The sequence below is a fragment of the Symphodus melops genome (genome assembly GCF_947650265.1).
Source record: "Symphodus melops genome assembly, chromosome: 19".
NCBI lineage: Eukaryota > Metazoa > Chordata > Actinopteri > Labriformes > Labridae > Symphodus > Symphodus melops.
This window is the reverse complement of record NC_136709.1, coordinates 14,411,840-14,435,828: the sequence shown is the minus strand read 5'-3', so window position 1 is coordinate 14,435,828 and position 23,989 is coordinate 14,411,840. Positions and strand designations below refer to the sequence as shown.

The 23,989-nt window shown below is 40.9% G+C and overlaps 1 protein-coding gene across 1 annotated transcript; it reads right to left on the bottom strand.

Annotated features, from left to right (window-relative positions):
• Positions 1-5,077: 5,077 nt before the first annotated feature.
• Positions 5,078-22,298, bottom strand: keap1a (kelch-like ECH-associated protein 1a). The gene is made up of 12 exons (XM_079369158.1): positions 21,938-22,298; positions 14,691-15,592; positions 13,716-13,915; positions 13,360-13,516; positions 12,182-12,274; positions 11,846-11,992; positions 11,606-11,712; positions 9,635-9,764; positions 9,180-9,376; positions 6,973-7,178; positions 6,437-6,613; positions 5,078-5,851 (listed from the first exon to the last, which is right to left on the bottom strand). Exons 2-12 carry the CDS (start codon positions 14,901-14,903, stop codon positions 5,673-5,675), a joined length of 1,806 nt encoding a protein of 601 aa, XP_079225284.1. The 5' UTR covers positions 14,904-15,592; positions 21,938-22,298; the 3' UTR covers positions 5,078-5,672.
• Positions 22,299-23,989: the final 1,691 nt, after the last annotated feature.

Below are 23,989 nucleotides of genomic sequence, written 5' to 3'. Positions count from 1 at the left end.
GTCTTTCCCTGGAATAAATTGTGGAATATACTATCTTTGGGTACAGGGGGAGCTGAAAACGTGCATTTTCACGAAAACGGGCGTTGCTAGCAAATGGTTGAGTTATAGCCGAATAACATATAGTGTCATAACATTAAAAACATAAGCTCGTGCTACATAACGTCTTTAATGTCTCAAAGAGTGTGGACATATGGTATAGTTTAAAATACACCTCCCCCGTCTCTCAGCGCCGTGTTTCTGGAGGACCCATAGTAGAATCAATTCAGCGAGAGGGGAGCTTGAAACCGTCCACTCATGCTTTCCTCCGAGTCTGAGAGAAACACAGTTGAAGTGAACACACAGACCAGTCGGCCGCACTACATGCCCACAACAGGCAGGCTCCGATAACTAACGAAAATAACAGCAGTATCTTTGCACATTTACAAGTGTTATGAAATAGGGTGCAGATATTTCACAATAAAATTATATGCCATTCGCTACAGGTAGGTATGACAGAGGGATCCATGACGATTGTTGATTATCTTTGGAGGTAGAAGGTCACTGAAGTCAAGACAGAGTGCAAAAGATGCATTTTAAGCATCTAAGGAAACGAATTAGTCCTTCATACTAGTTATTGCTTATCTTTTGTTCTGTGAGCAAATGTTATATTTAATATTGTAGAGGTGTCAATTCATTTGAAACGTGTCATTTTTGAAGTCATCCTCTGGCAAACCTCCTGCAGATGTTGTCAAATGAGCCTGACACTGAAAGCTTTACATGATGCTTAAGGTAAGGGGTAGGATGTGAGTCTTGCGCATGAATGTGTGCGCGTGCGCTCATACCCGTGTAGATCCTCGCAGCCAGTGGGGGCCATAAGGGTAAAATACCTTTCAGTCTTTTAAAACAAAACAAAAAAACAAGTATTTTTAAGTCATGAAATAAAATATAGAAACAGACAAATTTAAAAACTATGATCAATATCTGTTGCAGAGAAACGACATGTTGAGTACCTCAGCTTTAGGTGTTCATCGAGGTTTTGAGAACATACTGAATTAAGATGAAAATAACTGAAATAACTAAACTGAAAACTGATAACATTCCCAGTCAGTGTTATATTGCTTCACTGCATAGGCTGGAGGTGCCTTGCTCAAGGGCAGAATGCTCCTCTATCCTATATAAACTGTATGTGTCGTGTGTTTGCATCAACTCGGGATATGAACTGCATATTAATAAATAAAAAAAGTTATTCCCAGGAAAAATAAATCCCATTTAAGGGCTTCATGTATGTGCCACGAAGCAGAACAATAGTCATGCTTTAGGGTCAGATTAGAGAAAGCAGTTTGACCTTTAACCACCAATGTGTGGCAACACCTGCTGCAAACATCTGTGAGAACAACTGACGGCAACTTCCATGTAGTTACAGCCCCTCCATCATGACCGCATTCTGTGAATCGTTGTGTTCATGTAACAAATAGCTTGTTGTGCGTGTGCGGTATTTGCATGCATGTACTGTACTCCCTTGCATCTGCGTGCATGTAATCTTCATTTGAATGTGTTTGCACGTGTCTCGTTGAAGGGTGTGTTTTCCACGCCACCAGCAACCATTCACCAATGTCACCTTCATGGGTGGCTCCATCGCAGGAGCATCCTTCAGAATGTAACAGATTAGCTTTGCAGGCATGGATGTTGATGAGGTCATCACTTCCCAAGGTCACACCTACACAAATCTGGCTATAGGGCATTAAAGCTCCCCCCCACACACACACACCACCACCAACACCCCCACCTCTTCACATCCTATAGAGGCTGGATTCTACCTCCTGCCCGCATACAGACCTGAATGAGGCAGAATAAGCCATATCCAACAGGATAAGCTTTATTGTAATTCTAACTGATAGAATAGGCAGCTTCTGTCCAATCAGGCCCCCTCCACCCTGAAAAGACTTGTACAGACTTGATAGCTCTGTTACAACACAGTCCCTTACAGTATTTCAAAGCTCCTGTATAGTCTTTAATCCTGACATGAACTTTTCAACACGCTGCATAGTCTTTAGTTGTGTTATGTAATAGTAATGATTAGATCAGCTTTTTTTTGGGATATTTTTCGAACAAGAGAGCACGGCAACGTCAGGAAAGATATCAAGTTACTAACATGCATGTGTTGGATGTGGATGGATACGAATAGGGACTCAAGTAAAAGTAAACTTGGTTTATATAACACATTTATAACAACCAAGGCAGACCAGTGCTGTATAGTAGGTTTGGCAAAATATACATCATATCCAAAACATCATAAAGAATCATAAAATCAAATTTAAAATAAGTTAAAACATTAAACAATGGTAAAAGTTCTAGTGGACATCGCTGTTGGAACTCAAGAGGTAAATGCCGAGGAAAATAAATGGGTTTTTAAAAATGACTTAAACTGATAAGTTGTGGCAGCAGATGTTATATTAAAAGGTAGAGAGAGGAAGGGAGAGACTAAAGCGTGTAAAGTGTGACAAGCCTCTTGGCAGTCTCAGTCTGTAGCAACATAACAAGGGGCAGAAAGGAAGGGGAGCTCTATGTATAGATTGTATAGAGAAAGTTTACATTCCACTCTTAAAAGAAGAGAGGGTACTTTCCCCCAGACTCTACCTGTAGATGATACCATAGGAGAAGGGCTTCATAATGATGGCTCTGCCTCCCATACTACTTTAGAGACTTTACGGCATGAAGGCATTCTGGGAGCATTATGTTCAAGAGAGGTATCAGGCCATGATAAAGTAAAAGTAAAGCTTTGTAAGTGAGAATATGAAACATTCAAATAATTCCTTTTTATTTGTTTTTACATTTTATTCTATGTGTATTACTGATTTGAGTGTTTATTGTAATTGTATGGCATTGCAGAACAGTCTTTACATTTCACTGCACAGCTGTATGAGTATGTGACAAATAAAAATCTTGAGAAGAATTCATTTGGAGCCAGTGCAGAGCAGCTAATACTGCAAAAATATAATCTTTCTGTAGTTATTGTCAGTACCATATGTAAATATGGACGAAGCCTAAGTGATGTCAGCCATCTGTTACAGCAGGGGGCTCATCGGCAGGCGCCACCATGCTGGAAATGCTGTCTCAGCCTAACTTCCTAAAGTCAATTTAATGACATACTGAGAGCTGAGTTGGTTTAAAGCCTCTTGACGAACCATTGCATCGAGTCCACCTGTCAATCATGTCAGCTATCCGCCTAAATCGTGCATTCAACTTCAGACATTCCTGGAGGAATCCTCAAGTGGACACCCGAGGAACTGCAAGATTTTGCACTTTCGCCTTGGCTTCATTTTTCAACACCTGAGGTTCCCTCTTGGTCAGTAGCCTTCACATGCAGAAGCATTTTTGGACCAAACATGCATGGGCTCCTATTGCACGTTCACATTTTAGGCCCAAATATGTAAAATGCACCAAAATGCTTTACTTTTTTTTTTTTTTTTTACAATGTAAACAAAAAAACAAAAACAAAAACTAAATATAGATTTCATGGCAGGCAGCAGCATTTCTGAGTCCTCTCTCTCCTCCATCAGCTCTATTTGGAGTTGAGTAACTGCTCAGCATTGGTGCAGCAAGCATGCAAAAGAAGGTTGGAAGACAAATCTCTACAGAGCTACATCTCTTTCTGTACTCCTCTCCTCCTCACGAGACAACGAAGGCATTGGCAACATCTATTTCCACAGCCCGTGACAGTCAGCTTTTGTCTCGAGTGAACACTCACATGAACAAATGGGTTTGTGTATGGACACATCAGTGTTTGCGCCTCCTTGTGCAGACGTGTGTGAGATGCTTGCGTCACGCGTCCGTCAGGTGAGTCACTTGCTCCCGTTTTTTGGACTTTAAGGAGTGAGGAAGAGCCCTCATTTGTCTCCGGGGCCCTTCAACGCACACAACCAGAGCTCTCCTATCATCATCGTCGCCCAACAGGTTGCTCTGTCAATAACGAACAATCACGACGCACTTTTTGTCCACGAGTTTGTAATATGAGATCCTTTAAAGCGAGACAAAGCGAGTGTGTGTTATTCTAAAGGCCAGAAAGCAAATATTTCTTTCTTCTCCACTACTGTCTTCTTTGTCAGAAATCACGCCATGATGAGGCAACTCAAGCTCTAAATTTGAATAATGGCTCTGTCTTCTTTGGCGTCCTGCTGGGATAATAGCAGTTGAGCCATGGAGGAGATGGGGAGAGGGAGAGAGAGAGAGAGAGAGGGAGAGAGAGGGAGAGAGAGAGAGGGAGAGGGAGAGGGAGAGAGAGGGAGGGACAGAGACAGAGAGAGGGAGAGAGAGAGAGAGAGAGGGACAGAGAGGGAGAGAGAGAGAGAGAGAGAGAGAGAGAGAGGGACAGAGACAGAGAGAGAGAGAGAGAGAGAGAGAGAGAGAGATTAGTAAACACACGAGTGAAGCGTGCAGTTAGTGACTACGGACGGTGACTCCAGTCTCCTCCGTGTTTCTCCAGGACTGCTGGAATTGAGTCGGATGTTAAATCTTTAATCACTCTCTGGACAAGCATTCTATACCCAAACAGATCGAATCAATTAGTAGGGCATTGTGGCATGCTTGATCAAAATGAGAGGCGATTTGGAGGCCTTTTTCTTTGTTAGTGTTGTTGGACTTCTCTTGCATTTTCTTTTTTTTACAAAGAAAGCCCAAAGAAAACATTGCAATGCTGAGGCATAAAGCTGTTTTTGGACCTATTCCACCATCTAGTGGAAGTGTATGTGCTGTTACATACATGAACAAAGCACTGTCCTCACACCCGTTGCTCACGGCGGGCCAGAGGGGGCCGGGCCCGTCTGCATAAATGCTTGTGCCCCCCCCAACTTGAGGCACAGTTTTTTTTTAAATTATATTATTATAGATGCAAATTACATTTTCTCAACCTGTTAATAATTGAGCAGATTTCCCCCATAAGTTTCACATGCCCCCCCTATGACTAAGATCTGGCAACGGGTGTGACTGTCCTGGTCACTTGAGATCACAAGAGGGGAGAAGTAACACAAACACAAACCGACAAAAGCGTTCATGAGGAAAAATGAGAGCACACCGATAAACAAATCAACCTTTTCATCACTAAGTCACTTGATTAACTTTATTTTTTTAAACATAAAATACTATGACAGTGCGTGCACTCATGAAAAAAAAAAAAAAAAAAAAAAAAAATCAATGACATTGAAAGAAATAAAATGGCAGTTTGGAGTGAAATTCCAATGGCACAATACAACGAATGAACATGAGAAAAGTGCTAATTCAGACACGGACAGAGGTAGACAGAACTCGGAGAGGAATTAGAGTTTACAACACTGAATGTCTTTCAAAGTTCAATGTGTAAATTAAAACAGAACACTTAAGATTTCATACAGCTGTGGAATAAAATAACTATTACAGCAATAGCACCGTTTTCCATTGAAAAGCTACCATCTTTCTTCCAGTTTGTTGTTGCCTCATTTGCTCCCCCGTCGATGTAGAGATCTGATCCCTTCTCATCATTGGGTTCACACAGACTGTCAGCGGAGGACTCCGAAGTGAGATACAAATAAGATCCAAGTTTTCATATTTTAGTGACTTTTTTGTATTTCTCAATGCACTAAACCCTCCTGTTGGAAAAGCAGCACCACTTCAGACAGTTTTCTTCTCAACCTGTTGACGTTTGAGCAGATTTCTTTCTTCTATGTGGCTCCGTCCTCGTCCTCCTCTTGTTCTGGCAGGCTGCCGGGACAGGGCTCCATGGTAACAGCGACACCCATGCCGCTGCGTCCAACAGGCATGTCTGTGACACACGTCCATTCATTCCTCTCAGGACAGTAACACTCAACGCTGGACAGGAAGCCGTGCTGGTTAAAACCTCCTGGATAAACACACAACAGTTTGAATGAACAATTAAAGAACTGATGTGTCAATAAATGTTGAAAATAAATCCTTCTGTGTTCGATCCATTAATCTGTAGCAATCTAATTATAAATAGACTGGTATAGTAATTTTTAAAAGGCTAATTGAACTTTTTATAAATCGTTTAATTAACCACAGGCTGAAGCTGTTTCTGTGTCGGTCGCTTTATATGCAAGTTGACCATTTTCGACCACGACTCTTTGGAAGGTCTTGTGTGGCTTGAGTTTTCTTGCACCATGCCCAATTTTTGCTGGTGAGATGGCAGATTCAGAAAGCGAAGCTTCCACCTGGGGGGAGGAGTTACTGCCCTTTGTGATGTCATAAAGGGAAATCTTCAAACCACTTGTTTGAGCACACATTTTCTAAAAAAGTGGACAAGGCAAAAGGAATAGATGTTTCTCATAATTGGGCAGGTTTGTAGACAGGCTAGGGACACGTATTCACATGCAGGAAAAAGGGTCTGACTTGAACGCAGGGTACTCGCTTGGAGGACTATACTCTTTAGGACAACTTTTTTTTGTTTTAAATAAAAGACTTGACTGACCCAGGACAAAGATGCAGCCCTGGTGGACGGTGACTCCATGAGCACTGCGACAGTACTGCATGGAGGCCCTGGGCTCCCACTGGTTCCTGGCTATATTGTAACGCTCAACAGTGCATAACTGGTTCTGCCCATCGTACCCTCCTACTACGTACAGGTAGGAGTTTACACACACCAATCCTGCAAAAAGAAAGACAGATATTTAAAGTACTGTACATGTTATTGGAATCAGCAGCCATGTTGCTATGCTTAGCATAAAAACTAAAAACAGGAGGAACCAGCAAGCCTGGCTCCGTTTAAGGTTATAATATCTGACTGTAAAGACATATAGAGACAACTAAATAACACATGTTAAACTGGAATAAATCTTGGCTGGGTGCAGTGGCGACTCCACAAATTACATGTTTATCAGTATGTTTTAGAGGTGCTGACTGAGTTAATGTTGTGAGTCAAATGTCACCTTTTAAAGTGAGAAAATATCTTCACATAAATGAAACTGAAAATCATTGTTGAAAATAATGCTCTTATGATACACACACCTAGTCCACTGCGTATAGTGCTCATGGGCGCCAGCTGGTGCCAGGTGTTCGTGTCAGGCTGGTATTTCTCAGCAGTGTTCCAGCGGTTCTGCCCGTCGTATCCCCCCACCACATACAGGACCCCCCCACAGGCCGCCACTCCAGCACCCAGACGAGCCACAGACATTGGGCACACAAAGGACCAGCGATTAGACTCAGGGTCCCATCTGCAAACACAACCAAGTCAACGAAGTGATAAACCACTGACACGTCTAAATAACCATTTCCTATTAAAACAACCAAAAGGAGAGGGTACGGCCACTGCTAACTTTACAGGACTCAGAGAGTGCAGCGGCTGTGTGAGCAACCTTCTCAATCTACACGAGCCGGTCAACTTTAAGTGGATTAGAATAAGCTGGCGAGCATGTTTGGCAACTATTGACAAGCTTTATTTGAAGCCAAAGAGATCATACCACGGCTGAGAGAAGAAGGTACATTATACTGCAGTCCAACACTCGCTTAATACTCAATTTGTAGAGTTTTTACCCTGACACCATAACATCTTTGAAGTTTTAAAAAGGTGTAAGGTCAAGTAAGTCCGATCAGACTGTGAGGTAGATTTCATATTTAAAACTTTCTTTATTTTCCTACTGAAAGTAAGATAGGAGGATTGAGGATCTGTCAGTAAAACATAAAAAAGCTATGTCATGGAGACACTTAGCTTTACTTCACTTAGATTAGTTTAACTCGGTTTAGCAGACTGCGGGTAACCAGCATGCTGTAGCCTAAAGGTTACAAAAACACAAAGCAAAAAAAAAAACTACTATCAGCACTCTGGAGCTCACTTACTTTAAGAATCCTTTCAATCCGCTCAAAAACTGGACTGTGAAAACATTTTAGAAAATATGGTTTCATGTTGGATCACAATTTGTTTACGGGCTTGAATCACTATCTATAAAACCAAAGGGAACATTTTGTACACTTCATGGCAGTTGAATTTATTACCTTTGGACGGAGTCAGCCTGACTTGTTTGGCCTTGGTTTTCGAGCTAAGCTGAGCTAAGCTAAGCTAATTTTCTTTTCGCTAGTTCTCTTTTAGTACTACACATAGATCTATAAGGAAGTAAATCAAAACCTCTTGTTCATTTGTTCAAAGTAAATAAAGAGCTCACTAGATAAGGCAGGGTGGACTGGAAGGCATCTGTCTGGTTAATGATTCAAATGACTGTGGGTTCAGGTGTAGTCACACTCTACACGGCTAATAGGAAGGTGTCTGATATTACACCGTCAGGTGTGGCAGGGTGCTCTTCAGCAAGTCACTGTGAGGACACCCCAAAGGTACTTAAATGAACTGTGAAAAAAACTGTATTAAGACAAAGCAGACGAGGCCGTCTGCTTCCTGTTCAATCTCTTACATGTTGCTTGGATTACATGAGAAGCGTCCTCAGGAGACGTTTCTGCCGACCGTTTGTTGCCGTAAACTGCTCTAATCTCCTCGGACGTGTTTCACGTTGAATTCCCATCTCAATACTTTGATCAGCTTTCTTCATATTCTTGAGCTTCTCATGAAAAGACACCCAAGTGGCGTCTCACAAAGCCGAATAACAAAAACAATCCTCTTGTGTATAGCATCTATACCTTTCAATAAAAATAAAGGGCCGAGGATAAATTTCAAGGACGGTTATTTTAAAAGGAAGTGAAAACGCGATCAGAACATTATTTGAATTTATTTGATTAAAACAGATTTTAAAGCATATTAAATTAAACTCCTCCTTGACAGAAGCGGGAGAGAAGTATTCCCAACAGGTTCGACATTCTTTGGATGTGTGTTTCAACACGTTTTAGAGTGTGTTGCCGTCTAATTAGTTGAAGAGAAATACCTGCCAACTTCTTGACTGCTCTTTAAGTCGAATGGAAGCTTTTCACTTCAGCCCTCTCGTGCTATTATGCATACTTGCGCTCAGGTGAATGCACGGAAGGAGAATCTGTGCTTATTAAATTTATCCTCCTGAATAAGATGTCATTAAATCAAATTACTTCTCGAGTGTCGGATTGAGTAAAGAAATCGTCACACACACACACACACACACACACACACACACACACACACACACACACACACACACACACACACACACACACACACACACACACACACACACACACACACACACACACACACACACACACACACACACACACACACACACACCTCAGCAACGTCTCACCTCTCCACCGTGTTGTGATGCGTGGAGCCCTGGGAACCTCCGACGGCGTAGATGCAGCTATCCACCACTCCCACGCTGACCCGGTTCCTGGGCGTGTTGAGGGAGGCTCGCTGGCTCCACTGGTTGGTCATTGGGTTGTAGCAGCATAGAGAGCTTGACTCAGTGTTGGTCTGAAGCGACAGGTTCCTGCCCCCAACCTGGATTTGCAGCGCGAGAAGAATTAGAGCGGAGATTAGGCTGATTTTCAAAATGTCTCGAAACAAACACAAGTCCACGCAAGACTGACAGGCAGAAGCAGACGAGTGACAAAGGGAAAGTGGGGGAAATGATTGCTAATTTAAATGTTAAATATACACAGGAAAGTGCGGTTCTGGTGGATTTACAATCTTTAAGAACCATTCAGGACCGTAATAATGACATTTCTCTGGTTGTATTACAGAACTTGTGTAACCTACAGTGTAGAGCAGTCCAAACAGCGCACAGGCTCCCAGACCACTGCATGGAGCTGCCATGTCAGCCAGTTTCAGCCACACATTGCTCCTGGGATCATATGCGTCCATGGAGGCCAGTGAATGCTGCTGGTATCTGCAGAGATATGTATGGTTACACTTAATGCTCTCTTGATTTGACATGTGCTCTCTGAAAAGAACACGTATAGCACACAGGAAAGAAAAAGTAAATCACTTTATGTGCAGTCAGAGGGGCCTGAAGTACACCGCACATTCTGCTAACATCTATGATGATTCAATTATTTAAATGTTTTGCTTTTTTTATTTTTAGGTCCCAATACCCGCCTGCCAATAAAAGGATAACCGGACCGACCCCTAAGGTAACAGCAGGTGGACCAGACCGCTCATACGCAGCATATGCCACAGCTCATGATTACATTTTTGTTGTTTGTTTATTTTAGATCTAAACTGATTCATTTCAAGGTAAAAAAAGTGAGTTTTACCACCATAACAGATGAATTCATCTCATTATCTTGAGCAAAGCTTGTTTTCTCATGATAACAGGATCATTCTCTAGTGATCCAGAAAACAGAACTTTACACTGGTCACTCTGACAGGCCAGACCACAACGTGCCATTCTGCCATGTCCCACAATAATCAGAGAAGTTACACTGATGTTTGCTTTGAGCGTTAGAAACTCGAGATATGAAATATATACATCGAGCCGTCAAGAAAACAATACGATATTACTCCCAATCACAAGGAGACAGAAAACAAAATATGTGAATGCGTGTCTGCGCAATTCAAAAGTCAAAATCAACAGTGTATAAATGGACAGAACAAATATTCATGTTAGTGAATGCTGGCTGGGACTTTAAAAAATGGCAGATAATAATGCTGATAAACAGAATCCCACTCCGAAGAAGCAGGGAACCTTTGTAAATGGGCAGTGTTTGGCCTCCTTTCAACCACTGGGTGGCAGCTAGGGACTTCTTCTGGAGGCCTTAGACGCTTTGATTTTGACACGATGCCAAAAACAGGGCAATCTACTGCTATTTTTCTTCTGTTGGAAAAACAACAAAAGCTGTGCACTATCAGTGGTGCTGTGAACACAGCGGAGCCGTTTATGTGCGTGTGTACATCAGAGCCTTAAACTTTTTTAAAAGAAAATATCTCATCATCTGTCACTGATGATCAAAACCACCAGTGTTGGGCTTGCTAATAAAAGAAAAGGAATATATTACTCATTACTCTTTTTCAATGAGTAATGAGTCTCTTGACTTCTTACTCTCTGCCAAAAGTAATTTATTACAAACTCATGATATTACTTTTCATAATACGCCACAAGTTTCTTAAATTTCTCTTGGTTTTTGTGTGTTGTAGGCTACAGCTTTCCCCTGTGGCTGCAGCGGTCTCATGGGGGGGGGGGGGGGGGGGGGGCGCTTCACGCTGTTGTTCTGTCGTTGGAAGTGAGGTTGAAGTGAGGTTGTGTTTTTTTGGAGTAGAAAGAGTCCTCATACCGGGACACGTCATCTTTCCTCTCGACGAAACTACAGTCATGGGAAAATATTTCCAGCCGCTGAATGTAAACGTATGCGCTTCCATCTTCCAAGGCACGACAGGTATATGTGACTAACAAAAAAAGTGAAATAAAAAAACGACCCATAACAGCACCTAAAAAGAAGCACAATTCTGCGGCAGCCATGAAGCGAGTTACCTTCCTGCTTGGCTGATGTGTGTGACAAAATGAATCTGGTTGTTTTTCCCTCTTCTGATTTAAAATGCAACAATCTCCACAGTAAGGTTGTAGCAACTTATTTTGTTCATGGCTAACTGTCATATTATTACTGGACGTGTATTACTAATTCGTTACACGACTTAGTTAAAGTCATTTTATTACTGTAAAGGATTACTAGTAATGAATTACTGCCTGATTTTTGCAGATACACGTTGATAAATAAGACTAATAATAAATACCCGCCAGCCACATAGATGAGTTGAGTTCCTCGGTTAGGAGCAGGAGGCAGCTTCCTCAGAGTCATATCCTGGAAGATCTTAGCCAGGAAGTCCTTACAGGAGTTAGCCTGGAGTCAGAAGAAAGTGCAGAAAATTAGCGTGTTTCTTCTGAAGTTATGAGTAAAAGAACAGTTAACGCTTGTTGTGTCCAAATGTCACGCAACTATTCATTTCCGTAACGAGAAAAAGGCCACAGTTCACCTTGCTGAGGATGGGACAGGACTGGAGCTGGTTCTTCAGGAACTTTGGAGGCAGAGCGTAGATATGAACAGCATTCAGGAGGGCGTGAAGATATTGAGCTCGACCCTCCGTGTCCCAGCGGACCCAGTCTGTACACGCCTTATACACCTGACACGAAGGCATTCAGACATAGCAGTGGAGTTTGATATGCACATACAGATGCATTATTTTTGACAAATAGTATGCGTTTCATTGTTAACCTCTGTTGAAACTTTGGTGAAATAAAAATAAATAAATAAAATCTTTCTAGCATTCCTTTTTAGTCACGTTTCAATGTGTCGTTCTTAAGGCACACACCTCAGACTCGCAGAGCACCTTGAGACTGTCCTGACTGATGAGCTCGAGCAGCTGGCAGTGAGAGAGGCTGAAGAACTCATCTTCTTTGGTCACCTAGAAAAACAATAAACCCAGTTGAGTGAGATAAGTACTTCCAGATGATTGTGTATTGACATTAATGTTAGAGCCAGACGTTACGGACGAGAGACCCGGACACAGACGTTGTATTTAAAATCAAACGTTTACAAAATGATGTGAATATAAACTGATACGTGGATGCAAACAAAGTCCTTGAGATACTGAATTCAGTTCACCATAAAACACTGCGGCTGTAATGTAATCTGTATTTCTTAACTAGACCAAGTGCATCCTATCAGACAGCGTGATCTGGCTGATATGTGTCTACTGCAGGCATATCCAGACTGATTGCATTGATGATTGATTGATTGTATTGATTAAAGCCCTTTGTAGGGATTAGCTCGGTGAGTAAAGCATGCATACTTTATAGAGAGTCTGCAGGTTCAACTCGCACCTTTCAAGAAGTGCCGGTCGTTGCACTTTGATGCATGTCTACCCCACTTTTTTTTTTTTTAAAAGACAATCAGTCTTGATATGCGTCTCTCTCGCTGCCCAATAAAAAAAAGGCTCCAAAAAGCCTTTTTACACATTGAATATTATATTGAAGGTTGTGATAGTTCAGGCTCCCTTTATGAATGACTCTTTTATTTTGTTAGTTCCCCCCCCCCAAAAAAATATGCCTATGCGAACTGACTGCTTAAGGGAGTCGATTTCTCCCTTTTCTTTTTTATTTTATTGGCGTTTGTCAAACCAGCTCAGAGGTGCATCACTTTTGCAACCTGTACTGGAGTGGACATTGGGGGCGGATATGTGTGTGTAAACTTTAAAAAATAAAAAATAAACCTACTGTATACTTTAAAGAGCCCTTACAAAACATCTTATCGTTCATTAACCATAACAGGCTGTTGCTAATGAGGCTGTTTAACATTTTTAGCGGTTGTCTTTTCTTTAGGAGACTTACATGACAGGTTTGTGTCAGAGGCTTAAAGGAGGGGCGAAGCGATTACTCGGTACACCATTAGAGGCAGTTACAGAGTTGTTACAGAGGTGAGACGGCATCCACCATTGGCTCTTGTAGTTCACATAAGAATTCACAAATAGGTTGACCTGATGCGTCTCACCTCGTTGAAGTGTGTATTGATATACTCTCGACTTCGCAGTTGCAGCTCTGTGCAGCCGATCTCCTCGGCGAAGCGAGCGATGCCGATGACATTAGCAGGCTCAAGGTGCTTAATGAGAAAATCACAACATGCCTTCGACACATCCTCCATTTGATACCTTTTAGAAAAAGAGAGAGAAGAGAATAGGTTCAAAACAAATCCATACTCAAATTAAATGCTTTTGACTCTTGAAACCTAAAAGATGAAAAGAGTTTTCGAATAAAGAAAATGTCTGAATTTAAGTTGCGGATGTTTTAAGCAACACAGGTATATCCTTTCTACACAATTATCTTGCAGCTCAAATTCTGCATATTTACCTCATTGCAGCCAAAAGAACATGCAACACACACTTCTCTCCCACTGTGATGTTGCCAGTGTATGCAAAGTCAATGAGTCTTCCCACCACCTGGGGGCAGACATCGCGCAGTGTGACCTCGGAAGCTCGACACTCTTTGAAGCTGCTGGTAAACATGGCTCTGAAGTAAGGGCTACAGGACGCCAGGACCACCCTATGAACCTGGAATGAGACACGTTGATTTACTCATTAGAAAGAGATGAGAGATAAAATCAAATGATTGTTTTGAACACTTCCCGATACAAACACTAAAAAAGGCCCTTTTTAAGTGTAGTCAAATGCAATTAAAGAGACATTTAAGAGACATTATGATGGCGGATCAGAGCTACATGACTGTGATGACAAGTGGGCATGCTCCATGGGCTCTGTAACTCTACCAATGCTGTGTCCATTCAATGATACATCTATGGGCAGATCGCTGCAGGGCTGCCAGGGGAGGGCTGCTCTCCAACGCTTTGAGAAGAAGTATGCTTACGTAGAGGTTTGAAGGAGACTCGTAATGTGTGTGGATTCATCCCGGGGAATTAAAATCTGATTTGCAGAACTGGCATAACTCCAGCATGTTTATTTTACTGTATTGATCCCCGAGGGAGAAACGAGGTGTTTACACTCTAAACATGCAATGGACATTCACTGATGGAGAGACGTCAGAGTGACGGAGGGGGAGGAGGTGCATTGCTCAAGGGCAACCCGGCAGTGTTCAGGAAGTGATCTGGCACCTCTTCAGCTACCAGACAATTTTTTCTGATTTGGTCCGCACCAGGACTTGAACCGGCGACCCTCCAGTTCCCAACTCAAGTCCCTACGGACTCAGCTACTGCCGCCAGCATTGTCACACTGTATATGTAGGTTTTAAAACGGGGATCAGCACAATAGGTCAACTTTAAATTATTAATTATGTTCTTGTACTGTATGCTATAGAAATTCACAGTCTCACCTTAAAGTCCACTGTCTTATCCTTTTGTGTCACGTGTAGCACCAGATCACACAGCATCTCATTTTGTCGGAACTCCTCCATCACTCGGAGGGATCTGGAAGCGTGGGTCTCCACCGTGTAGTCAAGGTACCCGGAACCACGCATGGAGGGAACCACGATGGCTGAGAAATCGGAGTCACGTGTGAGACGTTTCTTCCTCAATGGGCAATGCATCTTGGGAGAGAGGTGCTGGGCTACCCTTCTTCCGGGATCAACCAGTTTAGTTTTTGTCCTTTGTAGTTCAATACGCGTTTACTCCTTATCCCATTGGAGTATGGATTTTTAAGAGGAAACACTGTTGGTCTTTAAATTGTTTATGTGAAAGCTCCAATGCGCAGATGTCCTTAGTTCCTCCATTTTTCCTCAAATTTATCTCAAAACTCTATTCAACAACAACACCACATTGCCCAAGAAATTAGGGATGAGAACAGTGGAATGGTAGTAGCGGTCTGTGATCCCACCCGCAGCCAGCAGGCAGAGCATATAGTCCAGTGATGAAGCTCGGTGCAACATAAAATAAGTCCAGCTCACGTGTCTCTCTGCAAAAATACAGTCGATAAAAAACCTTGCTGATTCGTCCACCATCCACAGATCCAGGCTCCAACATGGCTGCCTTCATGCCTTTGAATCAGGATTAGATAGTTCACCGCACGGCACGGGTCAAACCATGAGCCCTGAATGCTTGTTTGTCCAGTTTCGACTGGTTTCGGGGTTTCGAAAGTGATCCATTCTGAAATGTCAGAGTCCTCTGCACTTTAGAGAGTCACAGGAAAAGAGGAAGTGGTTGGCATATGTGAGTAAGAGAACAATGTGATGTATCCTGGCAGGAATGTTCTTTAACCCCTTCCTTCGTGACGCTTATCCTTCAAAAAAGAAAAGAGAACAAATATTAAATTGATTTTCTTCACCAACTTTCAGTGGTTTAAAAAAAAAGAAAGAAAAAAGAATGGCAACATGTGTGTGTGTGGAGGATGTGTGTGCGTGTGTCATAGTTCAGTTTCACTTCCTTGCATCTGAAATAGAAAAGATAGAAAAATCTAGCTGCTTTATGCTACAGGTTTCCTTAAGGTTCACGGCTGTCTGTTTTAGTTTCCAAGCCGACGTAAAAGTGCAAAAAACTCCAGTTTCTCAAGTGTTCACTCGAGGCTGGCTGCAAAAGAGAGGGATCCCCATCAGGTTCAATCTCGAATCCTGATTCAAAAAACTCATTTGGAGGTTGCCGGTAGCGTAGTGGTTAGTGCATGTGCCCCATGTAAGGAGGCTGTGGTCTGCCAAGCTGACGGCCCGGGTTTCAATCTGACCTGTGGCTGCTTTCCCTGCATGGTATTCTCCTCTCTCTCTTACTTTAATGTCAAACTCTATCAACTCCAATCTCTAAAAGGCATAAACGACATGTGCATAATCAGGGGCGTGGCTGAGTTGACAGGTGGACATCGTTGGTTATAACAACCCCCCTTTAGAAACCAACTACTCTATGTTTAATACAGTCTGTGCCTCTTACCAGTACCACCACCTTGTGATTATTCAAGTTTGGAAAGTTAAGAAATTGTCTGTTTTCGGGGTTTTGTTTTTAAATTCTTGGTGAAAAGTGACTTCAGTTACTGCTTCAGATGACAGGGAATCAAACAGAGTTGCTTTATTTCCTTTATCAAAAAACTATTAAATTGTTACGTGAAGCTGTTAATTACCTCCTTTTTAGTTTCCAATTTTTACGTTTTGCATTGTTTGTTTTTAACCCTGCTTGCGGCTGCTTTGTAATTCTATCTTTTAAATTATCTTTTTAACTCTGCTTTTTTTTTTTTAAAGGCACCCATAAATAAAACTTATTTTTAAATGAACCTTATTTCTTCAAAAGCTCTGCCAAACAAAAGTCTGATTTAGATCACACGCACAGTCTAAGTTAGGTAGAAGGGAATGAGATGGCAGGCAGCTGAGCAACATAAAAAAAAGAGAATGAACACTCAAAGTATTTTAAGGAACAAGAGGCATGAATTAAGTCCTACCTGACTCAGACGCAGTCTCTGACCAAACACTCCTTTATTTCCTTAATTCTTAAGACACTTCTATGTTCACACTTATCTTCTGTGTGTGAAGCAAAACCACTCCCTCGTGACGGAGCAGGCTAGGAGTCGCCAACCCAGCTCATTTGAATATTAACTGAACCAGTTTGACCATCTGTGCTGGCTAAATGAAAAAAACAAATGCGTAACTATGACACAGCTCGGATCAAAAAAGCTGAGCAGTTACATTAAAAGGAAACAAATCAACAAGTTAAAGGATTTGGGATTTAAACACCTCTGATCTAAACGACTGAATGTCTACCTTAATCCCCAACCATTCTTGAGTTACCAACTGTGAGTAAAGAAGCAGTGAATTAAGATGAGTTTTTGACGGTTCAATTGAAAGATCTTTATCATTCTAATGAGACGACTGCTGACAACATAGGCGCTGCAATTAAGTTGAATGTAATTACTATATAGGTTGAAATGGTGCACCTGTCTCCAATAAAGCTAATTAACAGTCTCATTAGATTCTTTCAATAAATGAGCCCCTCGGTACAAGTTTAATACTCTCAACTGTTAGCATGCAGGCTAATGTAAACTAATGAAAAGAGCAGGACTCATTCCTGTTACCAGTAATGATAAGAAATAGATCATAAATAGAATAAAATCAGATATCAGTGTTTGATACAGTATTTTTCTAGATAAGGCTTTCTGTCAGGTGTTTAACGCATGAGTCATACCATCCTCTACATGTCTGTCTATTTGAGTCACGGCCAAAAAGGGTTAGCTTAGCTCAGCAGAAAAGACACTCAGGCAAAAGAAACAGCTATTGCCTAGAAGGTTATGCTCCTCTGTAGACCAATATAAAAATACTTAAATCAAGTACAAGAGGCACATTAAAGTAAAGCCTTTTCTGCCTCTTACTAACAAGACAATAGTGAGATTCGCTGTCTCATTCCTTTACGATGTACATTTTTAAAAAAGCCATAGGAAAGGGGATTAAAAATAGATGGGAAGCTAGGCAACAAATTAGATCTGGACAGAATCCGTTAGCAGTTTCTCACGTGATGTTGCTAACTTCAGAGTAACGTCCTCTCAAGTTCTCTGGGTGTGAGTCGAAAGTGTGGCTGAATGGTGAGGAGGGTGTTGGATTTGTGTGTATGGGGTGAATATTTGTATTATGTTACTATGTAGTCATTGTATGCACTAATAAGGTGACGTGTTTTGGCATTAGCATTGCGTGTCATGTATTGTTGTTGATCATACTGTGATGCTATGTGTATTGGTTTGTCAATTTTGAAATCATGTTGATGTTAGCATTTTTTTTAGATTTGGAAAAAAACAAAAAACAGTGTTCTGTCTTTGTGTGTGTTGTTCAAACAAGGTGCTACTTTTGAACCACCTTATTAAGCGATATCAGCCAGGCCAATGTATTAATCATGCTCTAGTTACTAAAGCAAAAACTCCATTGTTAGATTGAAAAGGTGCTCACATTACACCAGTGGCTCTCAACTGGTCTAGCATAAGACCCACCAACTCCTTCGTGAAAATTGTAACCCATATTTCTGATAGTTTGTCAACCAATCACATTTATTGATTAAAAAATGGACAGTTTGGACCTCAGATAGTACAACATATGTGGAGGAACAAAATATTAAATTAAGAATGCTTCATTTTCACTTTTTTTCCAGTCAAATGTTTGTGAACCACTGAAAACAGCTCTGCGACCCATTTTTGAGAAATGGGTTGAGAACCACTGCATTACATGACAAAAACGTTCAATAAATGTGTCATTCAACAAGGTTTAGCATCGTCAATAACCAATATTATGAACATGCAGTAGCTAGAGAAGCTAGCTAGCTGATATGCTTTTGACTGACATTCTTAATTCTAATTAATTTTTTGTGAGCTGGAAGAACCTGACCATTATAGTTGTGATGACAAAAACACTAAATATAGAGTTGTCACAGCATTTACAAACATTTTTTTGTTAAGCTGACAATGAATTCTAAGTTATCTTGACTAAATTGTTTTTACAGTGTCGATTAGTCAAGTTTAAAAGTTTGGAATATTTATGTAGAAATTAAGGGAGCGGTCTTTGGCATTAGATGCTGATTATTGAAACATGTTTCTATTACACACCTCGAAAAACATTCAAACAAAACAAAGTCAACGCAAAATCAGCAAACACGACATCTCTGCATTTCACTGGGTCACTTGCTACACAGTGGAAGAAATAGCAGAAGGTACATTTTTTAGCATTTAAGAGAGAGTTGGTCTTTCTTGTACTAAAACCACTCCGACCACTATGAATACATAAAACTGTAGCTGGTGGCTTTAATTCTTTTTCCCCCTGACTGCCAGCTTTCATCAGATACTGTTTTTTTTGCCAAAAATGTTTTATGTTTTACTGAGCAGGCACAAGACAGTTAATGAAAGTTTGTTCGAAAGGCTTTGCACAGTTACGCAATCAAATCTGTTCAGCCTCGAGCTCCCTCACCTCTAACCCTCAACTCAGTCATATGACTACAAGTGCGCGCGTGTGTGTGTGTGTGTGTGTGGGGGGGGGGGGGGATGGGGGGATGATGGTAGTAAGCTAAGGGAACTTTTAGGAGGGAGGACCAATCAAGAGGAAGGAGCGAGAGAAAGGAAGCCTGACTTATTAATACAGCAGAGCTCGTCTGTTTTCCATAAAGGCCCATTGTGTTTTAAAATATAAGCCTACACTACTCCCCTGATCAGGCTTTCAGGGGGTTACAGTGAATTACTGAATAAATAAAGGGAGCATAGCTTGTTTCTGTATAAAGTATTGCTTTAGACCTATATGGAAACAATGCAAAGGTCCTGACTGCTTACACTGCAGGTTGTTGCTCTGTTTAGTTTTGGAAAAAATGAGTCAGCTTTTGAATGATTTGAACACTTTGCTGTTCTAGAGGTGGAAATCGGATATTTTTGAAACCCCAAATAAACACAGATTCATCTTAATTCATTATTTTAGCATCAGGAGTGTTTGTTTTTCACATGTCGCGGGCCTAGCCTACGGCAGATTTATGAGAGGCACCAACAACAGGCAGGTAAAGAGGGAGAGTTAACCATTAACAGGATGTTACTGTCATCACGTGGGAGACAGCACAGCAGTCTGTGAACATCAGTCAGAGCAATCAGCATAAACCGAAGCGTATGACATACCACAGTACAGGACTGTGGCATCTTCTCCAACATGTGCTCGATTAACCCTTTTTTAAAAAAAAAAAAAATGCAGAGTAAAAGTGCTGAGCTGAAATGTCTTTTGTGACGTTTTGTAACAGCTGTGACACAAGCTCTTCTGCCGTTTCATCCTTAAACTGCTGAGCCATGGTGACTAGGAGCCGAGGTTAAGGATGACAAGGGGCCTTTTATGAAACGACAGAACACACTTCATGGGAGTCTTACTGTGCCAGTAATGTGATGTGTTGGACATTTTAAATGAAAGCATTGTGTTGATCATTGGAAAATTGCTCTGAAACAGCCAAACACACACACACACACACTCACACACACACACACACACACACACAGACGCACTACTGTAACCGAAAGCAACACTTTCAAAGAAAGATGCAGCCAGAAGCTTTGTTTGTTTTATGTTTGGTTTTAACCTTCTGTACTGCTTTTATCCACTGTAAGGCGACCTTGGGTGGCTTGAAAGGCGGCATTAAATAAAATGTATTATCATTATTATTATCATTATTATTAGAAGCACTGAACATACAGAATGCTGAATCAACACTGAACGCATTATTCCCTTTGTTATAAAACATTGCTCTACATTAATGTTTGGTAAAACACAGCACAGACTTCCCGACACATCCGTCCACATGTGGATTTCTTGCAACTTGTCGCTGTTGTGTTTAGTTTGGTCTGGAAACGTCGCAAACAAAGTTTTGATTTGAAAAAGACCAAGACGTCACTCGTTTGTTTCAACGAACAGCATCAGACACACACAATTTCACCCACCCGCACACAAACATGAGAGTAGTGACGGCTCAAACAGTGTTCATAAAAAGGACACAAGCAAAATGATCAGTTGAAGACAGCTGATAACTAATTCTTAAATTCAAGTATGGTTTCCCCCTTGTTTCAAGTACTCGGCAGGTATTTTCTCCTCTTTGTTGATAAGGAAGTTATATGTTATTTTCCAGTTAAGTCAATAAATTATTTAGTCGACTGACAAATCACACAACTTTATTGCTCATAAATTGTTGCTTGTTTGGAGCTAACAGCATGCTATGTTGTGTCCATAGGTTTATGCCAGGTGGTAAATGTTTAAAAGTGTTTGTTGTTATATGTTGGCAACACAAGTACATCACCACTTCCTAAAGAACACATTTTTTAAATGTTTGTTGCTGTATTTATTATGATAGGTCATATATCATTATTCATTAAAAGACATATTTAATTTGTTGCTTGTTTAAAAAAAGTGTTCAGTGTTCCTTCAGTTGACCTCTGTTCCTTCTTTCTCTAAATGTTGATGTATTTGTTGTTAATCTGTAAAGCACTTTGTAAACAGTTGTTTTAAAATGGGCTATATAAATAAAGTTATTATTATTATTTCCATTACGATAACGTTTTGGGCGTCATACCCAAAACGCCTAAACGATTCATGCAATCTTTAAATAGATATAAAATAAAATCCTATGAGAAAAATTCAAACTGCTTCCACGTTGTCCTCGAGTGTGTCGTTTCTGACTCAGAAATGCCAAAATAAAAAAAATTAAAAAAAGACTGCGACCCACTCTCGCAATAATGGAGAAGCTCATTTTGATAGCGCGCTTTTTTTATCTTGTAGAAAAATGATTGGAAGCAATAAATCTCCGATAAACTAGCTATACCCCCTCACAGCTAGCTCCACTTTCTAACTCAGATGTGTGTTCAGTCGCCGTCACAGAAGCAGTAAACACATGTATTCTCCTCGTATGAATCTGAGCACTGCGGAGGAACCACAAAGGGTTGACAGTAATTCTAAACTTCCGGATATGTTTGAGTATCGTTAAGAGAAAAGCCTCCTGCTATCATGTCGAAGTGCTCAGAAGTAACATAACAAATGTCACGAGTTCTACTGACGACAACCACGGTCCAATATGTCTGTGTTGTTTCCCACCAAAGGGCGCGTCCGTGCGATGCGTAAAAGTACACTTAAACTTCAACATTTTCAGATTTACTCACCAAAGTCCGCGTTTAAACGACAGCTGTTTATCCCCAGTACAGAAAACACTCGTGTGCGTAACTCGTCCAGCCGCTGGGGGTTTGGAAGGGGAGGGGAAGGGGGGGGGGGGTTCTTTCTACACCAACATGACTGTGCAAACTGGCGAGGAGCCTACCGCTGCATACTATGAGGGTAACACGCATGTACAGAGACCTACATGGCAGCAATTCAGGAGCAGCATTCCTCAAACTGAAACTGAATCTCAGCCAGGGGGAGGAAGGCGTTAGAAGGTATTATATAACTGTTACACAGCTGAAATGCACCAACTCTTTGTCAATGTCAGAAAGTCTTCCCTTTACGCGTCCAAACAAAATACACGCCCACACACTGGGGAGATCGACCAAGAAGGAAATCCATCTGTTCCTAAGAAGTTTGATCGATGATTCATGGAGGGGAAACTCAAACTGGTCCTGATGAATCATCATGCCCGAGGTTGATAATTTATCTTCCATGGAACAGTAAATCCTTTAATGACACCAGAACAATTCTCGGATTATGTAAACGACAGTAAATGGATATGACGTGATCGAGGTCGTGAAGATATTGAGATTAGATAAAGAAAAAAATATAGTGATACAGCAAACATCATTTGAAGACACAGTTCAAGTGGGCTATTTTGTCAGTTTCTTGTATCAACCTTTATGAGATAAAGAAGACAGTCAATCATTAGGATGAGCACACTAGTCCATAAAAACATTGTTTATGACTGGGAATCTCCGACATTGAGGTTTTCAGTGATCATGGATCTGCATCGATATTTAAAATTTTTCCCTTGACCCAAACCAGACCCACCATTAAAACAAGCATGTAGTTTTCCCATTATGATTATGACAAACATATAAAGACGATGACAATTGTTTGTAGGTTGAATTCAGAGTTCGTGTCTGTGAGCTGTTCTGGATCCACTTAAAAGTTAAAGAGGTTCCTGCCTGACACATGACACACCCGTCAACTAGGGGTGGGAATCACCACAAGCCCCACAATAAAATAGGATCACAATTTCAATATTATTGCCATTTTAAACATTTTGCGATGTACTGAGAATTGTGATACCATATTGTGATTTCACTTTTTTAACTGCATATTGTGTCCAAAAATGTCAACTAAACCAAGAACTGTTTTGTCAAATAAGTAAAAATTCTCAGCTTATTCATCCCACTTCAGTGTTTTTATAATGGGAGTCCAGTCCACGGACTGACCAACACTGTGATGAAAGTAAAACCCTGTAAAAGGCTGTATGCACCTCACAATTGGAATTGTTGAAATTTCAGTCTAATCGAAACTAACTTCAATTTAAAAAAGCATACTATACTAATATATACTAATATAATAAAAAATATTGCTTGACAGCAATGAGACAATATAATGTCGCGATACCATGCTGTATCAATGTTTTCCCCCACCTTCCACCAAGATTCATGAAATCAAGGCAATATTTCTACTGAAGAGAAGACATCTTGTTTTTGACTGTCAAATCCAAAATAAATTGCTTGTTTGTAATTCCGGTGATGAGTCAAGGAGGGACCTAGTTTTGAATATTCTGTTTACAAGCTGCAATGAACAATGCTGCTTTAAAAAAAAATGAAGACATTAAAACAACTGGATGAACATGACAATGTATGTCTGTCCAAGCCAGAAACAGAGCATTTATTCTTAGCTCAGTAGAGTTGATGCTTTGACAAACACTGACTGTTGCACAGGACAGCAACAGTAAGAGAAGTTATTCATCGCCATGGTCCAATGGAAAATAAATGACTCCAGATAATCCCTTACTGTTGACTACTCTGCATAAGTGAAAGACTTTGTAAGACTGACTGACAGTCAATGAAAAGACAGATCTGTCTGAAGAAAAACATGCATTTAAATGATAATTCTGAAGAGAGAAAACAAAGCTTTGGGGATTGTTTCCAGTGGCTTCACCTTTGTGATGTTTCGTTTTGCATAAAGTCGTCACTTGGAGTAAGTTCTTCCCTCTCTTAACCCGGTACCTTTTCCTGTCTGGTACACCTATT

Coding starts and splice junctions, on each gene's coding strand:
- keap1a (XM_079369158.1), bottom strand. CDS start 14,903: ATGCATTGCCCATTGAGGAAGAAACGTCTCACACGTGACTCCGATTTC. Junction 12,275..13,359: donor TCAATACACACTTCAACGAG/GTGAGACGCATC, acceptor TTGTTTTTCTAG/GTGACCAAAGAAGATGAGTT. Junction 9,765..11,605: donor CTCATCTATGTGGCTGGCGG/GTATTTATTATT, acceptor ATATCTCTGCAG/ATACCAGCAGCATTCACTGG.